Here is a 27262-nt window from a genome sequence, read left to right as displayed (position 1 = left end):
GGGTCAACTGTACTGGCACTCCTGGAAGCACGTTAATGTTTCCCCCAAATAAGATTCCACCCTTTAGGCCAGGGAGACCCCATCTTCACTCCTTGCATCTCCTCACAGAGCTTCCCCAGGGACTTTTCAACTATCTGACATACACACAATGATGACTTGTGAAACTTAAAATTACGTTCAAATTTCCCAGAACACTTTCCAAATATTAACTTTCTCTACCCAGATGAAACAACAGAATTCATTTTCATGGGCTGCTTGTCTCACATGTCCTTAGAAAATAATGTCATATGCTTTACTGCTACAAAACTGTCTTCACCAACACCTATTTCAGTTTCTCTAACCTGATTTCCTCTGCATTTTATAATCAAACTTAGGACCACCATGCAGTAGTAATCTCCAGGCCCCAATTTAGTGCCCCCCCCCCCCACGTACTACTTGTGAAGTATGGGTAACGCTGAGCTCCACGGGGTTGGGAACAGCTTACCTGCTGTGCATCAGCTTCGGTTTCAAATGTAATAAACCAATTATCATTATAGGCAAATTCACAGTTTATAAATTTCGGTAAATTGTCTCCTTTAAATAGTGCTTCTACTTCCTACAGGAAATAGAGATGTAGAAATTAATTCTTGACTACGCCACGTTTGTCCTTACCAAGTAGAAATGACGCATACACTCAAGGACAGATCCTTAGACAGAGTCCAACATATGGACAGCTAGTAAGCCTCTTTCAGAAGAGCTGAGGAGCCGACTGGCACAGAAAATAAGTCCACAACTTATCGATAGCTTTTCTTCGTACACCAAGGTACCATGAAGCTAAATTAATGTGAAAATATCGTTATCACTCTACCAGAAAGCTGGTAAACTTACACAACTGGGGAATGAGGTGGTGGTGAGAGAAATTTAAACATTAGCTGAACTTTTGTTTTTGCCCAAGATGGACCAGATTTACCTTCCCATTGAAACAAATTATATGAAAGAACAGTTTTAGACAGCAGAGCTCAGGCCATGCAGGGCATGTGAGCCTGGGGTACCCATGGGGGCCCCACAGGCCCCCAGTGCCAGGGAGGTGAGCATGACCTGGCCGCACACATGTAGGGCTCTCACGGGGTCTCCCAGGGCACAGCATGCATAACAGCCCCTGCAATGATTAGAGGGAACAGCTGCAGCACTCACAGGGACAGGGGGTGTGTCTGCCCCCACCGAGCCGAGCAGAAAACACTCCCAATGCACAGGGGCTCAGGCACAGTGTGCAGAAGGGCACTGCTCTGGCATGGGCAAGAACAGGCCCTGCAGTCATGTGGCCCTACTTCCGCCTGACAACACTCCTAAAGGGTCACACTGAACCTCAAACAAAGCTCAACATCAGTTCCGGGAAATAATACAAAAACATTTAGTACTCCATAAAGTAAAATCCAAAATGCCTGGCATCCATTCAAAATTTACCGGGCGCACAAAGAAACAGAAAAGACCTGAAGGGGAAAAAAAAATCAACCAAATTAGGCCCAGAAAGGATATAGATGATAGAATAAAAAGGCAAGAATATTAAAACAGTTCTTAGATATGTCTCCTATATTCAAAAAGGTAAAACTGAGCATGTTAAATAGAGACACGGAAGAGGAAAGAAACAAAGACCCAAAAAGAACTTCTGGAATGAAAAATGCACTATGTTGCATTAGCAGTTAGTTAGGAACTTTGAAAGGAAGAGAAGGGAGAAGAGAAAAAGTGCATGAAGAAATAACAGCTCAGGACACTTCCAAGTTCAAGAAACTCACAAGCTACATCAAGGGGCATCACCATCAAATGGCTTAGGATCTTCAAAGCACTGAGAAAAAGGGAGCCGTGCCGACATGCAGAGGAACGAAGAGCAGAGTGACAGAGCAGCCCCAGAAACAGCGCGCACCAGAACACAGGCAAACAGCATCTTTAGATACAGGAAGGGAACACGAGCCTGTAATCCTGGGTTCTACACCCAGAGAGAACGGCTTCCATAAATGAAGGCAAAATAAAGACTTTCTCAAAAAGAATGAATAAATAAAAGAAAAAAGAAAAAAAATTTCTCAAACACACAAAAGCTGAAAAACCTCCCTGCCAGGAGAGCCGCACCACAAGAAATAAAGGATGAAAGAGGCAGAAAGGAGGCCAGAAGGAAGTGTGGACCTGAACACGGGCATGGCAAGCACTGTAAATGGTAAATGCTGGATAAATAGGAAACACATTTTTCTTACTTTAATCTCTTGAAAAGAAAACTCGCTTGTTGGAAGCAAACATAACCAAGTACTGTGTGGTTTCGGGCTACACAGCGTGCCCGCCGGGCGCAGGAAGTGGAGCGAGCCTCGGAAGGGGGAGCAGTGGGGCACTATTAACTACAGGCAGATGCGGACCAGCTGGACATGTCACTGCAAACCCTAAAAGCAGCCACTGAAGCGAAGAGTTACATCTAGTAAGCCAAAAATGGAGACAAAAATAATGAATTTAACCCAAGTAGAAAGGGAGGCACGGAAAGAAAGGAAAATGAGGAACGGGACGAAGAGAAAACGGGCAGCAAGGTGGCCAGCTTACACCCAAGCCCACTCCTGATCACTCACAGGGGAGCGACCCAAGCTCCCCACTCAGAAGGCAGGGGGAGCTGCAGCCTGGCTCAGAAGAGCAGGCCCCAACTCCAGGCAGCCCACAGGAAGTCCACTCAAAACCCTGGGGCGGCGCCACTCACCCCACAGTCGATTCAAAGCATCACCAGGGGATTGGGGCCATTTTATGAAAGAAAGACTATTAATCAACCAAATGAACTACAATTTAAAGAGTTTTCCAACCACTGACAAGCACAGGGCTGCACTGAAACAGGAAGAGTGCTCTGAAGCCCCCGGGGCAGGGGGCGCCAGCCCGAGCAGAGGGGCTCTGTGTGCTCAGTGCTCCGCAGGCTTCCTGTCTTCTCATTCAGCTTGGACCACCTCCCCCACCCCATTCTGTGCAACTCTTACTTTACTAAAAAAACTAAAAAACTTCCACGGTTCAAGTTTTACAACAGACATAGGGTGTGCCGTTTGGAATAATATAAATATACCAAGATCAATGTCTGCAGCTAAAAGTAGAAAATTCTTTTTGGTTAGTCCTTACAAATATTTCAAAGGACCTATGTGTTAAATATTATTGTTAGTTAATAAAGACATCCAGATTGGTAGAAAGAAGTAAGATACTTCATATTTAGACACTTAAAAAAAAAAAGGACAAAAAATTCATTCCTAATTTCTTTTTCTTCACATATAATATAGAACTAGTAAAAATAGCCTCAGCTGAACAGAAAGTAAAACTTGCTAGAACAATGCCATACTCAAGAAGGGTGTAATTTCTTGTCCTAGGCTTGTTAGAACCTGAGCTCACCTTTGGTACACTACACCAAGAAGTATCCTTCGTACACCCGCACACACACACTAATCGATTTCCTCTGCAGGGACGGCTCTGAGAATGTACGCGGCCTGAGTCCCTCGGGCCTACACCTCAGGGAAGACGCCGTGACTGACAAAGCAAACTTCCTGGGGTCTCGAAGAAGAGTCCCCGCAGCAGTGAACCACCACGCTCTACACAGGTCAAGAGCTGACTCCATCGGAGCCTCGCACAAAGGCTCTTGTACAACCGCCAGGTTTTCAATACACAACGCACCTCAGTTTAAGCGTCTGGACAGTTAACAGACTGTACAGCAAAGCAGGAACTGTAGAGGACTTTTCATGACTCTGACACTATCAAATACTGTGGTTTCCTAAAATTACTGCCTAAGTTGGTCCTTTTCTTTTTTATTTTACTTATTTGAGATAGAGAGAGAGAGAGCGAGCACAAGCGGGCAGAAGGAGAGGGAGAAGCAGACAAATCCCCCCCGCCCCCCGAGCAGGGAGTCCAATTTGGGGCTCGATCCCAGGACCCTGAGATCATGACCTGAGCCAAAGGCAGACGCTTCACCGACTGAGCCCCCCAGGCTTCCCTGCCTCTTCAGTATTTTTTAATGTGAAGTATATAATGGGAGTTCTGAGACCAAAAAGTTTGAGTACCACTCTTACAAATGAATCACACTGTAACTAACAGTGTGTAAATCCTGGGAAGAAAGTGTTACTATCAGTATTCTTTACAATACACCCTCTAAAAAACAAGTAAGTAAACAGAAATAAACAAAAACCTACAAAAAAGGTCCAACCGCCCTTCCAAGGAGACTTACTTCTACAGGAGTGGACTCAGGTATTTCACGCAGGATCACAATGCAACGACTCTGATTTGGCCTTACTTTTTCTCCCTTCTCATCCACTTGGACTAAAGGTAAAGCTACAAAGAGAAGAAAAATGAATGGTAAAATACAAATATTAAAATAAATCATTTGCATTCTAGTTATGACATAATATAGACACTCCAGTGTGATGTGCTACATTATATTTACTTAACACAATGAAGACACCTGTATACAGTGGGATACCGTAACACAAACCATCAGAAGGTTTTACACCCATCCCTCAGGTTAATTTCTCAAAACTAAGGAGCACAGGAATTTTAAAAAGTCCTTTAAGAGCTAGAATAAATTTAACACCATGAAACAAGGATTCTCAACAGCCCAACCAACATGTAGATCACAACTCAAGAGCTACTGGCTTGTTCTTTTCTATGAGCCCCTAATGTAAAATAATTTTCTGTCCTATTACGACTTCTGACTTTGAACTCACAACAAGGTGCCACGTGCGCCCCACACAGCTCTTCCCAGCGGTGACACCCTCCACCAGTCGCAGCCCACGGTCTACGTGAGGAGGGTGGTGCTGGGACAACAGTGCTAACACAGGGACAGGCGGAATTCAGCCCTCACGAGCTTTTACACACACTCCTTTTTGTGATGTTCTGTTTTGGTGTCAGGTCTGTGAAACCGTATCATGTATAGATTCCAGTCACACACAACCATGACCACAATCAGGGCTCAGAGCTGTCCACCCCCACAAAGACATGTTACCAACATCAGGAATGAAGACTGACTTCACTACAGGTTCTACTAGTATTGAAAGGACCCTAAGGGAATATCATGAAAAAGTTCCTGCTAACAGAACATTAAGTTAGACAACTTACACGAAACAGAAACATCCTTAAAGACACACGCTACCAGAGCTCGCTCTAAGACGACAGTCACCAACAGAGACCCAGATCTAGGAGAGAAGGGAAGACTCAAGGCCACATGGTGTCCCTAGAGAACCCGAACAGTTGAGGAAAACCCAGTTCTACAGCACGAACTCTTCCAAAGTACTTGAGAGTACACTCCAATTCCACCTATGAAGCCAGCAGCTCTCTGATATCCAAACTAAACAAAAACACAAAGCGAGAAAACTACAGACCAATATCCCTGTGAACACAGATCAACAATTCTTACCAAATTTTGCCAAATCGAATCCCACAATATATAAAATAGTAACAAATCATGACAAGTGGGGTTTATCTCAGTAATGAAAGGTTGGTTTACCAACAGAAAATTAAGCAATGTAATTCACATTAATGGACTAAAAAACAAAAAAAAACATACCATTACCTCACAGATGCAGACAAAGTATTTGGCAAAATCCAACATTCCTGAAAAAAATTCTCAGCAAATTAGGAATGGAAGGGAAAACCTCCTTACTTAGGAAAAGTCAGCATCTAGCATCACACTTATTGAAGACAGGACAAAGCAAAAACACCGACTCTCTCCACTTCCGGTCAACACTGTACTGGAGGTTTAAGCCAAGGCAATAATGCAAGAAACAGAAACTGAATGCACCCAGACTGGGTATAAAGAGGTAAAACTTTCCATTCACAGGCAATAAGCTTATTTCTATGTAGAAAATCTGAAAAAATTTCCCAAAAAATTAGAATTGAGGAGTTTAACAGAGTTTTAGTACACAAGATGAACATACAAAAGAGAATTGTATTTTTACATACTAGCACTGATGGAAAACTGAAATAAAAACATTTAAAATTGTGTCAAAAACAGGAAATAGTTATAAATCTGTTAAGATACGGACAACCTGTACATTGAAAACTGCAGAACATTACCAAGAGAAAATTATAAAAGATGTAAATAAACGGAGAGATACTGTGTTCACTACTGTTATGTCAATTCTCCCCAAACTGATTTACAGATTCAATGCAATCCCAATAAAAATGTTTTTGAAAAACTGAAACGCTGATTCTAAAATTCATACGGAAACACAAAGCACTTAAAAGAGCCAAAACAAAGTTGGGAAACTCTGCACCTACCTGAAGACTTCTTACAAAGCCAGAGTGATCAAGACACTGAAGTGCAGGTGTCAAAACAGAGAAGCAGATCAAGGACACAAAGCCCAGAGATAAACCCGCAGTGTGGGGACAGATGATCCCGACAACAGCACCAAGTCCAACTCAGTGGAGAAGGGAGAGTCCTTCCAGCTAACGGTGCTGGAACGGTTGCATACCCACGTGTCAGGGGGCAGAGAACTTAGATCCATACCTCAAACCGCATACAAAGATTAGCTTAAAATGTACCACAGACCTAAATATATAAACCCTAAAACTATAAAACTTCTGGGAGAAAACCTCCATGACTCTGGATTAAGAACAGATTTCTTAGATACAACACCAAAAGCAAGATCCATAAAAGAAAAAAATTAATGAATTGGACTATACAAAAAATTCAGAACTGTGTTGTTCAAAAACTACTATTACTAGCAGAATAAAAAAAGAGAAGCTAGAGACCAGGAGAATGCAAATCATATACCTGATTAACAGCTTATATCCAGGACATAGATAATACAGTATTTCAAATCACACACACACCCCCTCAAACCTCAACTGTAAGGAAACTAATAAAAACATGGAGTGGAGGGCACACGAACAGACATTTCATCAAAGATAAAAGGAGAGCAAACAAGCACATGAAAAGATTGTTCAGTGTCACCAGGCATTAGGCAAACAGAAATTAAAACAGCAATGAGATAAAACTAGAAAATCTGCAAGTAAAATGCCTGTGCACAGCGAGTGCTTGCAAGGGTGTGGAGCAATGGGGGCCTCAACAGCCCGCTCTGGAGACTGGCAGGCAATTTCACAAGTTAAAATACACCTACCATACCATCCCAGTTACTGACCCTGAGAGAAACGGAAGCCTCTGCGCACACTCAGACTTTCACACCAATGCTCATGGCACCTTATGTGTAGTCAAAACCTGGCAATAACCAAGTCTATCAACTGCAGGGTGAATAAACCAAATGTGGTCTATCTACTGAATGGAATAGGACTCAGCCATAAAAGGCTGTAAGCTACTGATACACTCAACAATAATTTTAGGAAACCAGACCCTCCTGCCTCCCAAAAAGCCTACTACATGATTGATTCCATTTACATAAAGTTTTCAGAAAATGCAGACTAAGGTACAGCGACACAAAGCAGATGAGCAGTTGCCTGAAGCAGGAGCAAAAACTCTCAGGGGTGACAGTATGGTCATTATCTTCATTACAGTAATTCCGCGGGTGTAAAGATGTCATCATTTAACAAATGTACATGTAAACCACATGTAATTTAAGGTGTGTAAATTCTACCTCAAGAAAGCTGTAAAAAACAAAACAACAAACAGGGATTGGTGAAACTCCCCGTGCCTCTCATCCCCGGGTTTTGTCCCCAGTTTGTGTGCCCCTGTAACGTTCACCTTTAGTCAGGAGAGTCAGACCCACTCAGCTCTTTGTATTCTTACCCCTGGACCTCTGAGCCCATGAAAAGCAGAGTTCTATCTATTTTACTCATATCTAAACTCTACACAGATGTTTTATCATTTTGTACATATGTAAAATAGGCTTTTGTATTCAGCATTACGATTTTAAAATGAATTCTTGTTGAAAATGTAGCCTCGTTCGTTTTATCTGTTCTAGTATATTCTCTGTGAGGCTCCATCACAGTGTATTTATATCTGAGTCTATTTTTAAATTAGCAATTTCAACTATATTTAAAGTGTAAAAACAAAGCATTTGAATCAGACATTCTGTACCATGCACTACGTACCACATGTATTATGACACAAAAACATAATTTATGCAATTCAATCAACACTAGAGTTTTGGTGTTGTACTAGGGAATATTCAAATTAAAATAAAATGTTACCAAGTGTCTACTGTGTATCTAACGTTCTATGTGAGGCACTTTTGGGGATGGGAATAAGATTTAAACAGGAGATCACTGCTCACAGAAGCTTATTTATGTCACCCTGCCCAGAACTACAACTAATATGCTAACCACATTCTGTTCATTAGGTTGTTACATATGCACATATATTTCTGTCTACAACTGGAGTGAAAAGAAGCAATCAGACACTCAAGAGCTGAAGGCAGATGGATAGGAGTTACCACTACAACTGTAGACCGACCGCCCACCGAGACGGTGCTGGCAGGGAAGGCAGAAGAAGGGTGGGGAGGGTGGCAGGGCTGTGGGTCCACGGGGAGAAGCGGCTCCCTGCAGCAACCACACAGGACACAGGGCAATTCAACATCCTCGCGCTCTGCCTGAAGACTCCTAGCCAGCAAGCATCAACCGAGAAATCATCCACGGGGCAGCCAAGTTTCCAAGGAATGGAAGAAATAACTACATCTGGGATTCCTAACAATAACAAAAGAACGTTAACTGGATGGTGTTTTTTACGTTCAGAAAGCCACTGGCCCTCGTAAGTGGATCAGACAGAACCAAACTCAACCGATCCATCAAACAGATTTCTGTTCTGGAGTGTCAAAAACAAAGCAATGCTGGAAAGCATAAAGCTATCTTATCTCGGGACAGGGGTTATAACTTCATAGATTATGTTTGCTCCTTCTCTTCAATATCTGCTACAGTAATTTAAAGACCTTAAAAAATCTGCCTTGGAACAGAAAGTAGAGAACTTTTATTTGCGAACAGAAATCCAACTAAGTTTTAAGATAGGACGTTCACCTATTCTTCTACGAAGTCGAATGCACACAAGAAAAAAATCATCACTACCCGTCAGCCACGCCAGGGAGAGTGCAGAAGCACTGCTGTCTAAGTGTCAGTGACAGAAAGTCACAGTGCTGACATGGGGAAATGGGGTTTTAATTCTGGCGTGACGGATGTCCCCTCATTTAGAAATATTTGGGGCAGGGGGACACAATGTATGCTGTGTTCTTTGTGAAGGACTCAGCGCAGCCCTGAGAAGGGAGAGTACAGAAATAATCCACCTGGTACTTGCAGTCCTATTACCGAAAATGACTTTTTATAATTAAAAACAATCCCATTTAAAAAGATATCCAATATACTGTACACTGAATTTCAAAAACATCCCCAGGGAAGCCATCCTGGGTGGCAGGGAGGACTGGAAGCAGTACAAAGGCTCTCAGAAACTGTGGGCAGTGATGGTCTCGCAGACGTCCACCGAGGTCCACGCTGACCCAGCCGTGCACTGCACACACACTCAGCGCAGCCCCCTGGATGTCAGTTATGACCTCGGTCAAATGGTGTCTTCAAAATCACACAACAAAGTGGTTCGGTTGCAGGCGCTTCACCCTTAAAGGCCCACAGTCCCTGCACCCCTGCAGGTCTGATGTAATGTTTAAAACTTCCTCTGACACTGCCAAATGTCCAAGAAACAACTTTGCTCACAATACCCTTTTAAAGAAAACCAGTCCTATTTCACCTTTCAAACTTTAGCAGGAAGTTGAAATTTAAAGAAACCCCTTTTGTTGCTGGAATGCTAATGAAAACGCATTGTACTTTCCATCAAAGACGGTCATTTCCTTTCACCAACACCCCAGCAGTCATCTCTGTGGCAGCTTTTCTTAGGCCCGCTCCCTGTGACCTGGGATACGCGGGGTCTGAGTTACGGAGCCCATCGACGCCCCTCACCAGACACGGGGGCCAGCCAGAGAGGCAGGAAGGTGAAGGAAGACCCCACTTGCCTTCAAGTACCTGACTGGCTATGGACCTGAAGGGCCACACGGCTGCAAGACCACGTACGCGCCCGCCCAGACCGCCGTTTACTTACACCTCAGCACTTCCACGATCAAGTTCATGTCAGTACTGAGCTTCTTGATGTGCTCCAGGTTAGCTACCGTGGTGATTGGCACATACTGATCACTGTCCATCTGCGATATAAGGTACATGTCACTAGCAAGGTTCTCCCTGCAGAAAGAAGACAAGAGCTTTTAGTGACTCCTTCTTTAAAAGGACGCTTCCAAAGAGGGTGAGCAAGGCATGGCACTGCTTCAGAGTTACATCAGACTTCCAACCCCATCTGTTTCTTGTCAGCTCTCTGACCTTAGGGGAAGTTTTGGGAGAGCAAAAGCATAGTGCACCTTTTACAGTCACAATGAATGAGTGGGTAATCCCTTAAAAATGTATTTATAGCTTATCTTTGTTCTAAAAAGTGCTTGAGTAACTTATTAAAAATACAAACACAGTTTTTTAGGTTAAGACAATCCAGCTGAAAGAACACAACGCTAAGAAAGCTATGGAAAGGCCAGGAAATGCTGGTGCCCACGTGCCTGCTGCGCTTTCCCGTGCCACCTGGAACACGTGCGGCCAGAATGACAGAGGAGGACACGTGACCAGTAACACAGCCGCAGGGTCACGGCAGGTAAGCTGCAGGCACCAGCAGCTCGGCGGGAGGTGAGCCACTTGCTGGGGTTCTGGCCTATGGTGATGCTCCTAGTAAGAAGCCTCCACAAACAGGACAATGTGCTCAGAACATCTCAACACAGACAGTGGTCCCAAGGAAGGCCAAGGACAGTCTCCAAGATCCGCAGAGGGCAATGCTGCTCTGTCCCCACCTGTCAGGTAGCGCAAGAGGGACAGAGCGGAGCTTGTGTGAGGTGCAGACTCCCTTCTTCCACCTCACAGCCTCAGGGCAGCAGCTCTCCCTTTCAGAGCATGCCCTGAGGCCGTGTGCCAGGGCCTAACTGGGGAGGTGTGGGCCAGGAAGGCAAGCTGGGGTACCCGCCCCTCCCCTCCATGCAGCCCCACAGTCTCTACAGCGGCCCTCCTCAGACACTCTGTGAAAGTCTGAAGGCAGGCGCAAAGAAACACCTGAAAAATCTCCATTGCTAAGAGAAAATCTTCCACATGGCCCACCAGTTATCATCACACTCAAAGAAAATTACATTTAACCCAATCCCATCTTCCTGTATGTATCGTTCTGCCATTTTGAACTTTAAAGGTTCTACTCCATTTGTCAAGAAAAAAGGTACTACTCAGGATAAAGGAACAACTAAACATACGAGTGGTACATACACAGAACAATTTGCTACTGTAGGGTTTGGCATACTGGGAGAACTAGAATGGGAAATGTGTTCTCAAACTTCACTGTACTCAAGAATGTCTCTGCAAGGGGCGCCTGGGGGGCTCACTCAGTGAAGCGTCTGCCTTCGGCTCAGGTCCTGATCCCGGGGTCCTGGGATTGAGCCCCACATCGGGCTCCCTGCTCAGCGGGGAGTCTGCTTCTCCCTCTGCCTGCCACTACCCCTCTGCTTGCGCTCGCTCTGACAAATAAATAAAATCTTTTTAAAAAATAAAATAAAATAAAATAAAAAATGTGGGGGGACCTGTGTGGCTCAGTCGGTCAAAGCGTCCAAGTCTTGGTTTCAGCTCAGGTCAGGGTCTCATGGGTCCTGGGATCGAGCCCCATATCGGGCTCCCTGCTCAGCGGGGAGCCTGCTTCTCCCTCTGCCTCTCCCCGTCTTGTGCTCATTCTCTCTCTCACTCTCCCTCTCTCTCAAAATAAATAAAATCTTTAAAAAAAAAAAAAAAAAAAAGTCTGTCAGACTGATGACCTAAGGCCCCACCCTCAGAGTCTGATTCCGTGGTATTGGGGGCGGGGGGGGGGGTCATGGCCAGGACTCTGAATTTCAAAAAGCAACCCGGGTAATGACCATAATGATGAATTTGTGGAGAACCGTGGGGAACACTGGCCTAGCTGATTCGGTTTGGTTCCCCACCATGTCAAAAAGGCTACTGCTGGAAATAAGTCAATCAGAGAAAGACATGTATCACATGACCTCACTGATATGAGGAATTCTTAATCTCAGGAAGCAAACTGAGGGTTGCTGGAGTGGTGGGGGGTGGGAGGGTTGGGTTGGTTGGGTGATGGACATTGGGTAGGGTATGTGCTATGGTGAGCACTGTGAATTGTGCAAGACTGCTGAATCATAGATCTGTACTTCTGAAACAAATAGTGCAACATATGTTAAGAAAAAAGAAAAAGAAGAAGATAACAGGAGAGGAAGAATGAAGGGGAGTATGTCAGAGCAGGAGACGAACCATGAGAGACGATGGACTCTGAGAAACAAACTGAGGGTTCTAGAGGGGAGGGGGGTGGGGGGATGTGTTAGCCTGGTGATGGGTATTAAAGGGGGCACATTCTGCATGGAGCACTGGGTGTTATGCACAAACAATGAATCATGGAACACTACATCAAGAACTAATGATGTAATGTATGGTGATTAACATAACAATAAAAAATTAAAAAAAAATTTTAGCCATGGGCGGGGAAAAAAAAAAAAGGCTACTGCTGCTCCATATTCTCCACGTCTATGAAGATATCAACAGACCTCTACCCCCTCTCCACAGTATCACATCTGTACATAATAGCTGGTGCAGAACACCTGAGACAGCAGGTACCAGAAAAACCATTGGCATCCTTACCTAGATAAGCAGAATTCCAATGTCTTTTTAAGTACTTCTCGGGGATCCTCCTGGCTTTCCGGCTGAGACTCATTACCTCCTACATAAAAGAAATTATCAACTCAGGAAAAACGGCTTAAAATTTACCGAGCAGATGACTCAGCACGGTGATTCTCATGTTTTCAATATACATATTAATTCATCTACACTGTGCACAGACAGTAAGAAAATCACTATTTTACCTACTAAGAAAAGGAAATCAGAGGCAAAAAACTTAAAATTCCCTCTCCCTTAAACAAAAACAGTAGTTTCAAAAATAATCTGAGGAGTAAGATTTATTACCAATGTTTAGAGGTCCTTCTTTCCCTCCCAGAAAAAAGTTAAGTTTATTTAATACCTTGTCTCAATTCAAAAAGGACTTTCAGGTAGCCTACAAGAACACAGAATACTAAATAAGGAAAAAGATAAATAAAGGCCAGAAAGATAAAGGCTGGGGATTCTGAGCACACAGGGCATAAGGACTACGCAGTCTCTACACTGGAGCCTTATGAACTTGCTTTTAAATGTCCAGGCAGTCAAAGCTACAGGTGGGAAGTGCTGTGCTTCAGAGACCCTACGGGAGAATACCAAGTAAGCAGATAGAGGCTGGCACCAGCTTCTAGCAGAGATGTCTCCTAAGATGCCAGAGAGCACCGTGGGTGACATCTGAGCGTGTGTCCCACGAGGCACTGGTCACAGACCAGACAGTGAGCTGGAGCTCAGGGTTAAGGCCCTGGCACCCCCAACACCCATACACCATGAGAGCAGGATTTTCATACTGGAGTTTGGGGTGAGGCCCCTGCTCCTCCCCCTGGACTCTGCACACCAGGTTGAGGACCCTGTTTTTAGGCAGCCAGGTTATCAAAGGCACCAAAACACGAAGAACTAACAGTTTTTCATACACTTCTACATAAATATATGCATAATCCTATATGTGGAGTTTTCTAAGAAACACTTAAATTTTAAAAAGTCAAAGACCGTCAAAAAGTAAGGACAAAGTAGGGCATTTATTAACAAATAAGGACAGAGAGCGTGTGCCTGTTTCATATAGAGCTTTAACAAAATCCACCCCCAACCAGCAAAAGCAAGCAAACAATAAAACAAAGCAAAAAAAACACCCAACCAACCCAAAACAACAAAATAAAACCAATGGACTTGATGAGGCTAGAAATTACAAATGGCCCTTGAAACACAATCTAATGTCATTCCTTTACCCAGAAAGGCCTCTCCTGAGCACTCATTTAAATTCACATTCCACCACAGATCTCAGACATGTACTGTCTCCTCTATGCCAGGCACTCTCGCAACACTGTTTATTCAGCCTAAAGAAGGCAAACTCTCTGCTCATAGTGAGAGAGGCAATCCACAGTTGAACAAACATTCAACATAAAGTCAGGTAGAATCAGACACAAAGGAGAGTACCACAAGGCATGGGGAGAGCATGCCAGAGCTGCTCCAGACATGCCAGCCAGAGGGGTGCTGCTCCAGAGGAGGCACGGAGCAGAGCCCGATGGAGGAGACAGCAGGCCTGTCAGGGATCTGGGGGGGCACACTGTCTAGCAGGGGGTACAAGTGCACAGGGGAACACACACAGAATGAGGCCACACTGGCAGGGAGGGTGGCTGTCACATCCAGCAGGCCGGATACAACGAGGACATGAGAATTCTAACCTAAATGTGACATGAAGCCAATTTACATCTTGGAATGACTGCTCTGCTCTGTGCTGAACAAAGACAGTGAAGGCACAAGAGGGAAGCAAAGAGCCTAGTTAGGTGCCAGTGCAACAACCAAGGATAAACTAGTATTTACGACTATTCTCGGTGAAGGGTGAGACTTGAGCCAAGAACAGAGCCCAGGTCTAAGACTGACCCCTGGGCAGGCCAATCTCCTAAGGAAAACTGAGAAGACAGGGCGAGGGAGACAGGGCATCGAGTCAGCGGGAAACAGAGGACACGGCAAGGTCAGGTGAGGGAAGACATGGGTTCCCCGCTCGGTCTGGCAGCACCACATCACTGGAAGCCCGGATAAAGGCAGTGCTGGCGATGAGGCGGGGGAAAGAGTCCACCTGGACGGGGCTTAAGGGCGCAGAGGAGGTGAGCACAAAGAGGCAGCTGGTCCAGACGCTGCTTCTGGAGAGTTCTGGTGGGGGGAGACAGGATGTCCAAGGCAGTCTCATGTAACATAAGAGAGGACAGAACTATGTGGAAGACTCCTCACACAGCTGAGGAAGGGTCCCTGTGAACACAGGAGTAGAGGGTTCACAGACAGAGGGTGTGAGACATCCAGGTGTCAGGGTGTGCTCTTCGGACAGCTCCGGCCCTCCCAATTAAGACACAGGCATGAGGTCGTCTGCTTCTAGGCAAGACAGAGCACAGCCAGCAGAACAGCTGGGAGCGGAGGGGGAGTGCCACGAGCACACGATGGTGGAGCAGGAGGTCCCCACTCAGGTGCCTCGGCAACAATCCGGCATCCGTCCTCAGACAGAAATGCCCAATGGGAGCTCTGGCATCCAGGGAGGAGACTGAGACCTGGCTGCAGTCCAAGGCTAAGCCAGGCCCTGCATCCAGGCAGCTGGCTGGCCAGAGGCACCAGTAACAGACCCAGAAACGCTCTGCCCCCTAAGGACTCAGCTACAGCGCTGTGTGGCTTGGTCTGGTCCCCAGCATCGTCTGCCAAGGAGGAGCCTTGCCTGCTTGAGCCCCGGGTCATAAGCGCAGACTTCAGTCCTGCCTGTGTACCCCACAGTGGCCCACGACCCAGCCCCAGCCCCTCTGGGCTGCAGTCCAGTCAACTGCATGGCCCTGGAAGTGGGCTGCCGCCACCCTCCAGCCAGTCTCTGAGCGGGTCTGCTGGCCCAGGGTCCCAATGGAAAATGCCCGCAATCAGTGCCCCTAGAGACAGGCCAGCCAACCTCAGGCTGAGAGCGAGTCCTGAAGCGCACCTGTGACTTGGCCTCAGCCCCTCCCAGCTGCACCACAGTCCACAAGCAGTTCTGCCCACCCGGAGACACATCCATCATCCCTGCTCCGAGTGCCCAGGTGAGATCCCCAGCCCGCTAACAAGCCCACTGAACGCAGACTCCACTGCAGACCCAGCAGCAGCCTTGTGACCCAGCTCCAACCCATTACCACTGCAAATGCAGAGGGAACGCCATCAGCCCAAACCCACAGGAGAACGTCCTTGCCTGACAAAACCGGTCTGTAAAGACAGGAAGAGGCGTTTGCTCCTTCAAATGCACAGACATCAAAACGCAGCTACAAGAATCAAGGCATATATGACACCACCAATGGAAACTAACAAGGCTCTAGTAACTGATTCCAATGAAACCACAGATGGACAAGTAACCTGACAAAGGGTTCAAAATAATCACCTTAAAGAAACTCAGCGAAATCCAAGAGAACACACAAACAACTAAATGAAATCAGGAAAACGATGCAGAAACAAAGTAAGAAGTTTAATAATGAAACAGAAACCACAGAGAACAACCAAATAGAAACCTTGGAGCTGAAGAACGCAAGGATAAACCTGAGAACTCAACACCACACTTCCACAGCAGGATCAAACGTGCGGAGGGAAGACTCTGCAAATGCAAAGATGGGTCATGTGACAACAGCCAGCTAGAGGGACCACAAGAACCAAGAATGAAGACCAGTGGGGAAGTCTATGTGAGTAACGGGCACCATGTGCCAGTCTGCACATGAACACCAAAAATCTGAAAAAGAGATTGAGAAAACAAACCCATTCACAACTGCACTGGCAAGAACAAAATACCTACAAACGAATTCAACCAGTAAAGGGAAAGACCTGTACCCTGGGAACTATAGACACGATGAAAGAAAGGGAGTAAGACACAAGTAAGTGGAAAGATAGTCCATGCTTATGGATTGCAACAGTATCATTAGAATGTCTATACTCCCAAAGCAATCTACAGATTCAATGCAATCCAACCCAAAATTCCAATGGCATTTTTCACAGAAACAGAGCAAACAATCCTAGAATTCATGAAACCACAAAGACCCCGAACAGCCAAAGCAATCTCAAGAAAGAACAAAGGGGGCATAAATGCTCCCTGACTTCAAATTATATTACAAAGTAATCAAAACAGGTTGGTATGAGAATAAAAACAGACACACAGATCAGTGAAGAGTCCAGAAATAAACCCACACATAGTCAACCGATTTTCAACAAGGCTGACAAGAACACTCAATGGGGGAAAAGTGTCCTCAATGAATGGTGTTGGGAAAACTGAACGGCCACATGCAAAAGAATGAAACTGAACCTTTATCTCACATCACATACAAAAATCAACTCAAAATGGATTAAAGATGCACGTAAGACCTAAAACTGTAGAACTCCTAAAAGAAAATGTTGGGAAAAAGCTCCTCAACATTGGTCTTGGCAACAACTCTTTGGACCTGCACCAAGAGCACAGGCAACAGAAGCAAAAAGCAAACCAGTGGGACGACATCGAACTGAAATCCTCTGCACGGCAAAGGAAACCAGCACCCAAATGAAAAGGCCGCCCACGGAGTGGGAGAAGATATTTACAGTTATCTATATTTATCTGGTAAGAGGGTATATCCGAAACATGTAAGAAATTCATTCACACTTAACAGCAAAACAAAACAAAAACCTGATTTAAAAATGGGCAAAGGGGGTGCCTGGGTGGCCCAGTCGTTAAGTGTCTGCCTTCAGCTCAGGTCATGATCCCGGGGTCCTGGGATTGAGTCCCACATCGGGCTCCCTGCTCCATGGGGAGTCTGCTCCTTCCTCTCCCTTTACTCCCCCCCGACCTGCTCACACTTGCTAATAAATACATAAAATTCTCAAAAAAAAAAAAAAAAAAAAAAAAAACTGGGCAAAGGACCTAAACACTTTTCCAAAGAAGATTTACAAATGGCTAACAGGTACATGAAAAGGTGCTCAACATCACTAACCGCTAGAGAAATGCAAATCAAAACCACAGTGAGACACCACCTCATACCCGTTAGGATGCTTATCATCAAAAAACCAAGATAACAAGTGTTGGCAAGAATGTGAAGAAAAAGGAACTGTTGGTGGGAATGCAAACTGGGGGTGCCACTGTGGAAACCAGAATGGAAGGAAGTTCCTCAAAAAGTTAAAAACAGAGCTACCCTACGACCCAGCAATCCCACACTTGGGCATATATCCCAAGGCAATAAGTGTCCTGAAGAGCGACGTGCGCTCCCGTGTTCACTGCAGCACGACTCACAGGAGCCACCTAAGCGGCTGCCCACAGACGAATGGACAGAGAAGATGTGGTGTGCACACACCGTGGGGTGTTAGCCATAAACCCTGCCGTGAGACAACGTGAGCACTGAGGCACCATGCTGACGTAAGTCCGACAGAGAAAAACTACATGCTCTTACCTGTGTGTGGAACCTAAAAAGTCAAAATCATACAACCAGAGGGTAGACCCGTGGCTGGAGAGTGGGGACAACAGAGAGATGGTGGTCACGGGGTACAAAGTTTCAGCTATCAGGTGGATGAGGTTCTGGGGATCTCCGGCACAGCAGGGGGGCCACAGGTACCAGTACTGTGCTGGGCACCTGCAGCTCGGGCAGCAGATGGCAGTGTTCTCGGCACGGCAACGCCAGAAAAACGAGAACACTCTGTGAGGTAGTGGATGTGTCAGTTAGCTTGATGTGACTGCAGTATCACATGATCAACGTGGGATACCTTAAATATATTCAATTTTTACTTGTCAATTACACCTCAATAAAGCTAGAAAAAATTGTCATCTTACCCCATTTTCCATTTTCCTCACGCTTCTGTCTTTTCCACTGTAGTCACCATCCTCTTACCTTATCCATCACAAACTTACTTATCACGTGTATCAGGCCAAACAGACGCAAGCGCTCGTAAAGGAGGGGCTCTTGTCAGTTATGCTCACTGACGTACCCCAAGTGAATGGGGCACAGGGTGCATTCTGAGTAAATAGCTTTTGAATGGAAAAACAAAAGAGAGGAAATGAAACCAGTTTTCCAGATACAGGAACATCAGTCCCACACAACGTCCCCAAGCCCGGGCTCAGAAAGTGGGATGGGAAGCCAGGAGGAAGTCGGCGGGCATGCTGGACTGAGGCAGAGAGGGTACCAGGACAGGAGGCACCGGGGGGCTCGACAGAGCTGCCGGCGCCTCTCAAGCAGGCACAAATGTCACCGCCTCCGTGTGACGCAATCCCTGAGCGGGGAAGAACCGCCCAGAGGATGAGAAACAGCACGCATCCCTCCCTCACACAGGGCTGCAAGGAGCGCCTGTTCCCACCAACTGGACCAGAACACCACAGGTGCACAGAGCATGGGGTCTTGCCTTGGGGGTGGGAAGTAACCGGCCCCTGACGAAGCACCATTCCACTCCTGCCTAACAACTCTTAAAACAAGATGTAAAAGGATCAAACTGTTTCCAAGTCAGTTAGATGCATCCTGGAACAATACTCAAAAACTATTTAAAGAAAGAAATAAAAAAACATTACACACCCAACCAAAAATTACTATGAACATGGTCAAGCAGGAAAACTGACCCATTAACTAACAGCGACCTACCCAGAACAGTCGACACAATGTTAATACTAACTGACTGAGACATTATAATGGCAACTGTCCACATGCTTCAAAAGTTAGGTAGAAACATGAAAAATATTTAAAAGACCCGTAGGATTTCTACAGATGAAAACTACAATGTCTGATATTAAAAATATACTTGATGGAATTAACAACAGATCAGACATTGTAGAAGACTAACGAACTTGAAGATATACCAGAAACTTTCCAAAATGAAACAAGAAATAAGAATTTTTAAAAAAGACAGAGGATGGGGCGCCTGGGTGGCTCAGTAGGTTAAGCGTCTGCCTTCGGCTCAGGTCATGATCTCAGGGTCCTGGGATCGAGCCCCACATCAGGCTCCCTGTTCTGTGGGGAGTCTGCTTCTCCCTCTCCCTCTGCCCCCCCGCCCCCCACTTGTGCTATTGCTCTCTGTCAGATAAATAAATAAAATCTTTAAAATATATATATTTAAAAAAAAGGGAGAGAGATAAGGAGAGAGGAGAGAGAGAGGATCAGGGAGCTCTGGGACAACTTCAACAGTATTAATAGAGGAATAACCAGAGATTAAGAAAGAAAAGAAATGGCCCAGGGGGGCATTGGGGCTGGAGCAACATTTGAAGAAATTATGCCCCAATTTTTCCAAGTCTGGTGAAAACATTTATAAATCACAGACTGAAGAAGCTCAATGAACACCTACCACAGAAACATGAAGACTGCTTTTAAGTTGCATCATAATCAAAATGCCCAAAACCACTGATAAAGAAAAAGGGCTTGACAAAAAAAATCTGACAATAGAGAATTCTATACGAAGCAAGAATGAATGTAAAATAAAGATGGTCTTGGATACACAAAAGCTGAAACAATCCATCACAGCAGATCTGCACTACAAGAAAAATTCAAGTCTTTTAGATGGAAGCAAAAGGGTACCAGGAGGAAGTCTGGATTTACACAAACGAACGAAGACCACCGGAAGTAGTAACTACAGAGCATCCCCCTAACAAGAGCGAAACACACATTCTTCTCAAGGGCAAAGGGAACATGTACTAAGATGGCCCAGATTCTGGGCCACAGTACAAATCTTAATAAATTTAAAGGGATTCAAGTCATATGAATTATGTCCCATGACTATGAGGAGATTAAAATAGAAACCAATAAAAGAAAGTTCCCTGGAAAATCCCCAAATATTTGGAAACTAAATACCAGACTTCTAAATTACCCATGGATCAAAGAAAAAAAAATAAAAAAAGAAATCAGAGATAAATTCTGAACTGAATTTTTTTTTAAAACCACACCCAAAATATATCAGAATTTGTGAGACTGTGCTAACAGAGTACTTCGGAGATTTATGGAAGTAAAGAGCTACCTCAGAAAAGAAATGCCTCCCATCAATGAGCTCGGTTTCCACTGCAAGACACTAGGAAAAAAAAAAATTAAACCCCAAGTAATGAAGAGAAAGTAGGTTACACCAATCAGAAGAAAACCAAGGAAACAGGAAAGAGAAAAACAATGAAACCAACTACTGGTTCTTTCAGACGTCAACAAAATTGACAAACCTCTACACAGATCCATTACGGGGGGGTGGGGTGGACATGAATTACCAATAACAATAATCAATTATGTGACATAGCTATAGATCCTACAGCGGGTGAATAAACACAGTATTATGAGCAATTCTAAGCAACCAAGTTGACACTTTAGATGAAGTGGACTGAATCTTTGTTAAGACCAAAGTAACAAACTCCCTCAGGAAGAAACAGACAACCTGAGTAGCCCTACATAACAAAACAACTGTAGAGCCACCTGGGTGGCTCAGACGGTTGAGTGTCCAGCTTCCAGCCTCGGCTCAGATCTTGGTGTCATGGTTGTGGGTTCCAGCCTCGTGCTGGGCTCCGCGCTGGTGTAGAGCCTACTTACAAACAAAAACTGTAGCTGAAAACCTTCCCTCACACAAAACCCTAGGCCCAGATGGCTCCACCTCTTCATTTAAAAGAGAAATGATAACCTCTTCCAAAAAAATCGCATAGGAGAGAATACATTGAAAACTACAGACCAACATCCCTCATGAACGCAGGTATGAAAATTTTATGCAAAATTCTGGCCAACCTAAATCCAACAACTAATCAAAAGTGTATTACATCATGACCCAGTGAAGCTTATCCCAGGAATGTAAGGTGCACTGAATACATGAAAAATCATCCTAACACTAAAAGAAAAGTATGATCATTGCCACAGATGGAGAAAAAACCATGACAAATTCCACCAACCACTCCTTAATAAAAACTCTTGGTAAACATAACAGAAGGGCACCTCATGAACCTGATAAAGGTCATGAAACCAAACATAAAACCAAAACTAACATTACACTTAATGGTAAAATGGAATGTTTCTCCCCTATGATCAGTCAGATGTCTGCTCTCATGATCTGTTCACCTTTGTTTTTAAAATTTTTTTTTCAAGATTTTATTTTTAAGTAATCCCTACACTCATCATGGGGCTTGAACTCACAACCCTGTACCAAGAGCCACACACTCCACTGACTGAGCCAGCCAGGTACCCCTCTGTTCACCTTTGTAATGATGGCTCTATCCAGGGCAATCAGGCAAGACAAAGAAGAGGCAAAGAGACGGAAAGACAGACAGACAGACAGAGGTACCAGATTGGATAGAAAATAAAGCTGAATGTATTTACAAATAACATGACTGTCTATGTAGAAGATACGATGGATTCCACAAAAAGTTCCTACAACTAGTGAGCTTAACATGTTTCCAGAGAGTATCAATTTACAAAAATTATATTTCTATATACTATAATAATTCCAAATCAAATTTTTTAAAAAATCACAACAGCACCAAAAAAATATAAACTACTTAAGGATATTTATTAATACAAAAGATGTGGAAGACCAGTACACTGAAAAGTAAAAAATACAGCCAAGAAAAATTAAGGAAGACCTAACCAAGTGGAGACAATACAACAGCTCTTGCGGACCACATTAAAATGCCGTTTTCCCCCAACGAATCTATAGATTCAATGCAATCCCAATAAAAATCTCACCATTTTGGAGACACTGACTAGGTCATTATAATTGTATGGAAATGAAAAGGAACTAGAATAGCCAAAATAATTCTGATAAAGAACAAAATTGGAAAGCTACCACCACCTGCTTTTAAGAATTACTTACAGTAATCACAAGTGTGGCACTGTTGTGAACACAGATTTAACAGATGGGTGGAAAAGAAAGATACAGTCCCAGAGATAAATGGACACATGTAGGGACAAATGATCCGGATGACCACACAAAGACAGCTTAGTGGAAAAGGGGGAGTCTTTCCAGCAAATGGTGATACAACAGTTGCATACCTACACAAGTAAAAAAAAACAAAAACAAAAACAAACAAACAAAACTCTGCGGCTGTACCTCACACTATATACAATTAACTTGAAATGAGCCACAGACCTTAAAAATGTAAAATTTAAAATAATACAACCTCTGGGAGAACACCTTTGTGACTCTGGATTAAGCACAGATTTCTTAGGGACAAAACCAAGAGCAAGATCCATAAAAGAAAAAAATACCTGATAAAACTAGACTATCTACCAAAATTTAAAACTACTACTTTTCAAAAGATACTGTTAGAACAAAAGACAAGCCACAGACTGAGAGAATGTATTTGCGATTATAAATCTGATAAAGACTTGCGTCCCAAAATTCAGTAATGAAACAACCCAACACAAAAATGGGCAAACACCTGAACAGACCCTTCACCAAAATGGCAAATGCATATGGTAAGATGTTCGACACTATTAGTCATTAGGAAATACAAATTAAAACTACAATAAGATTCAACTACCTTCCTTTTGAATGGCTAAATTAAAGGACCGATCACATCAAGTGTTGATGAGGACGTGGAGCTGCTGGGGCTTCAATCCCCAGCGACACGCTTACAGAGGGCGCCGTGACGGACCACAGCGCTACTGTTTCTTAAGAAGATAATCTGACCGGATGATCCATCTATTCCATTCTTATGTACTTCCCCAAGAGAAACGAAAACATACTTCTATACAAAGTCTTGCCTTATAAATGTTCACAGAAACTTTACTGGTAATAGCCCCAACCGGAAATACCCAAATATTCCTCACCAGATGAATGGAAAAACAAACTGTGGCATAGGATGGGATGGAATACGGCTCAGAAATAGAGAAATGACCTATGAATGTTACGACATCAGTGAATCTCAAAATTAGTAAGCCAAGTAAAAGAAGTCTGACAGAAAGAGCACATGCCATAAAAATCTATTTATATAAAAGTCTAGAAAATGCAAACTAACCTAGAGTGACAGAAAGCACATCAGTGGTTGCCTGGGGCAAGGAGAGGGCACGGGAAGCTTTTAGTGGTGACAGGTATGTTCATGATCTTGATGGTATTACAGGTATATACACATCTTACCAAATTTGGTAGAGAAATCAGTGTGGGAGTGGAGGAGTGAGCAAATCACCTCTATTACGCATTCAACACTGCTCCAAACCAGGGAAAATAAAACTTAAGAGAAAAGGTGGGATGCACTTCCAATACGTGATGATTATTGTACATCAACGTACTGCTCTATACCCTCAAAAATGAAGAGGAGGAGAGTGCTAGGGTCTGAGAGAAAACAGAAGGCGCCATATGGCTGTCCAGGAGCTCAGCCGCACCGGGCCCCATGGCAGCACTGTGGGGCTGTGCCGAGGGCCAGCTGGGAGTTTGTAATCCCAAACTCAAAACGACAGCGTTCCACACACTAGTTTGTTCAGCCACCGTCGATCCGTTCAGGAACAGGCAGGCACACGGGAGGCAGAGAACTGATGGAAGGAGGTAACCGAGAAGAGGCTGTGGGTGACACAGGCAGAGGCGGGAAGGAGGGCGGGAGGGACGAGTGCCAGCAGGCACCGCGAAGGCAAGGTCGTCACCGGGCTTGTCCTTTCAGGGAAAAACCAACATGGACACACTGCTGTCCTATGGAAGTCTGTGGGCAATAGGTGCGAGAACGTGTGTTAACAGATTGTCTCCTGGTAAGACCAGCGCAGCAACACAGCGGGAAGTTGGGCCTTCCCTAACTCAAGTGTAGCTCCACATGCATCTGGTCTGCTCGATTAGCCAACTTCGGGCAGTTATTTCTCCCACTCAAGCTGCCCCATCCAGTCATTAATGATGCGAGTGTAGCCCACCCCACAGTCTGCTGGGGCTTTACACTATGGCTGGTCGTTTAGATGCAGGGGAACCAAACTCGAGGTAGGCCATCCGTGCCCATCACTCTGAGGTACTTCTATATCGGCCCAGAGCCTGGTCCCAAAGAGAACTGTTGTCTTCCCCCTGCTCTTTTTTTTCTTCTGAAAACAGCCTTAACTACTCCCTCCCTTTTTATGAAGAAGGACTTCAACACTAATGTTCCGTCTCTGCACTTTCAGAGACGACTCGCCCTCCAGTCCACCTTCCACTTCTCCCAATTAACCCAGACCCGCCTTTCAGGAACCGCTTGGATCTTCCACTCCCTGTGGCACCTTCCCGATCAGAACTCCTCATCTTCATGTCCACTTAAGAGGGAATTTCAAGTAGAATTAAAGGAAGCAATCAAAGGCACAGTGTTTAGCGAAAGACAACCTAAATTTTAAAAAGCAAAATGAAAAAGCTCACACTCTACACAAAAATGAATTCATAAAATAGCTTTACCAGTCTCACTATTTTCAGGTGAAGATTCATGTTCTGAGCGATCCAGAGCCAAAGTGCTCCCAGCGGTTTGGTTTGACTCCTGCAAATCTGATAGTGCCACATTCTCATGACTTTTGTCATCATCGCCATTGGCATCCAATCCTGTAATTAGGAATTTTATCCCAAAAGGCAGAATTAGAATAACTTTCTCTTAAAACAAAACAAAATAAAAGCTTACAGTTGCAGTTACTTCAATTTTTTAATTTGACTGTGACAGACCTCCTTGGCTCTTCAATACTGCAACAACCCACAACACAAATTTTAATTAATAATTTCTTTTTTTCATTCTTTTTTTTTTTTTTTTTTTTTTAATTTTAAGTAGACTCCATGCCCATGGTGGGCCTTGAGCTCACAACCCTGAAATCAAGAGTTGCATGCTCTACTTACTGAACCAGCCAGGTGCCCCAATTAGCAATTTCTTAAAGATGGGTTAAATGGGAACAAAGACAAAGCCTTGAGAGCAAAGGTGCTCCTCATCACAATCATGCTCATAACTCACCCTCCTGGCCGCAGTCTGTGCAAGGGCCCGACGACTCCTCCCAGTCTGCACTCACACCGCCATCCGCTGAGCTACCCGCTTCCAAATGCAGCACAGGAGTCCCCCACACTTTAGCATTAGGGTTTAGCTCCGAAACCTTGGCTGTCGGTACCTAGGGGAAAATGTGACAAACATTTGTATCCCAACTCCAATCAAACACAATTTTACTTATGAATTCATACATGAAACACATCTGTGTGACAGAATTAGGCCAGAAAGGTGGAGTTTTATTTACGTGTATGCTGGGGATAAAATGTGGTGCAAATTAACAAAAGTTGGTATACCAAGCTCAGCTTCATTCACCATCAGGCTCCTTAGTTCCTACTAAGTGGAAGGCTCTCCAGAAACTGCACGTGAAAGATGAGCTCCCTGCCTTCATGGACATTCAGTAAGTAACTGGGGATCCAACTGTCATCTCTGTTCTAGACACAATTCACAGATTTACAAATCTGAATAGAATGTAGATGGATAAAATTCTTAAACAAATCTCAAACACTCATATAAGCAAAGGCTACAGACAACACAAGACCCTCGGAAGAACAAAGGTCTTCTAACGGGTCTGTCAGGCAGGGGCTTGGTGCTGCTTCTGCTTTGACCCTGCTCATGTCCAAGGATCCTGGCCTCCTTTCCGCTCCAACATGCTTGGCACTTTTGCTCCAGATGCTGTTTGTCCACAACACCCTCCCAGTGTCCACACACTCACACTTTCATTTCCTTTGGGGATAGGTGAGCTCTTTTCTGGTGCACCTAACTACCCTGAATTTTCTTCTCTTGCTCACAAACCTCAAGTAGATCCCTGAGTCTAAAGAAAAATCAACGTCTCTGGGGCAGCTGCTCCCCCAACTAACTCCAGTTCATTGTCACAATTCTGTCAGCAAACCTAGCCAAATAATTTTCCTTCGCCTTGATAACACCATGCAGAGGTCAGAGCTTCCTAGGAGAGGGACAAGAGTCCTGGTCCCAGGAGCTCTCAGGGAATGCCAGGCAGGAGCTCTGAACTGGGAGCAGCCTCCCTGCATGACCCCCAAGGGCAGATGTTACCCAATACTGTCTCCAGGTGTGAAAAGGGTCAGGAAATATCATGATGAGCCATCGAGGACATGTGTGGATTCATCATCTTTACATGACAGAATAAATTCATTCTGGCTAGGGTGATTAAGGCTTTGCAGTGAGAAACAAAACTCCGACACTGACAGGAGAGGCCCATGTGGTTAAACGAAGCATGCACCTTGTTCACACCTAAGAGGTGAGGTAGCCGAACAGGGCACCCACAGACCCAGATGCCTAGGTGAGGCCTCTGTGGGATTCTTTATGAAGCAGGGTTCCCCTTCTTTGGGAGCATCACACTCCGGAAGCACGGCTCTTCAGTCTCCCTTCTTATGGGACATCGAAACTGCCAGTTCGTTTCCAGCACACTTTTGGCCTCTCTCCTCAGCACATTTTTGGCCTCTCTCCTCCCCACATCTGTCCAGTAAATACTCCCTACATGCTCACTAAGCGCCAGTCCCAGTGCTCAGCAGTCAGGATAGAATGGTGAAGCAGACACAACCCCTGCCCTCCTGAGCAAAGAGAGCGATACAGGAGACACTCCGTATTTCAAAGACATCACTACCCTCCCTCAGCATCTACACGACTTCCATCTGTTTTCTGTTTTTTATTTTGTTTTGAACTCATGCCCTTTCCTCTTTCTTAGTCCAATGCTGATATCAAGGCCTTTTTCTGACTGGGCTCTCC

General features: G+C 44.6%; 1 protein-coding gene across 2 annotated transcripts in view; it reads right to left on the bottom strand.

The window, feature by feature from the left end:
- LARP4B (La ribonucleoprotein 4B) overlaps window positions 1-27262 on the bottom strand; it is an 87619-nt gene that overhangs the window by 20052 nt on the left and 40305 nt on the right. For both annotated transcript variants that reach the window (XM_088025831.1, XM_088025830.1), the window contains 6 exons: window positions 25490-25640; window positions 24952-25092; window positions 12661-12739; window positions 10007-10143; window positions 4205-4308; window positions 485-595 (listed from right to left, as the gene is read on the bottom strand). In XM_088025831.1, the coding sequence (XP_087881957.1) occupies window positions 485-595; window positions 4205-4308; window positions 10007-10143; window positions 12661-12739; window positions 24952-25092; window positions 25490-25640 (723 nt within the window). The remainder of the gene's footprint in view (window positions 1-484; window positions 596-4204; window positions 4309-10006; window positions 10144-12660; window positions 12740-24951; window positions 25093-25489; window positions 25641-27262) is intronic.

This window comes from Eumetopias jubatus, unplaced genomic scaffold, assembly GCF_037043125.1.
Source record: "Eumetopias jubatus isolate StellerSeaLion01/CBP00866 unplaced genomic scaffold, mEumJub1_p1.0 scaffold_8, whole genome shotgun sequence".
NCBI lineage: Eukaryota > Metazoa > Chordata > Mammalia > Carnivora > Otariidae > Eumetopias > Eumetopias jubatus.
Note: the sequence above shows the minus strand (reverse complement) of the source record. Positions and strands in the feature narration are given on the sequence as shown.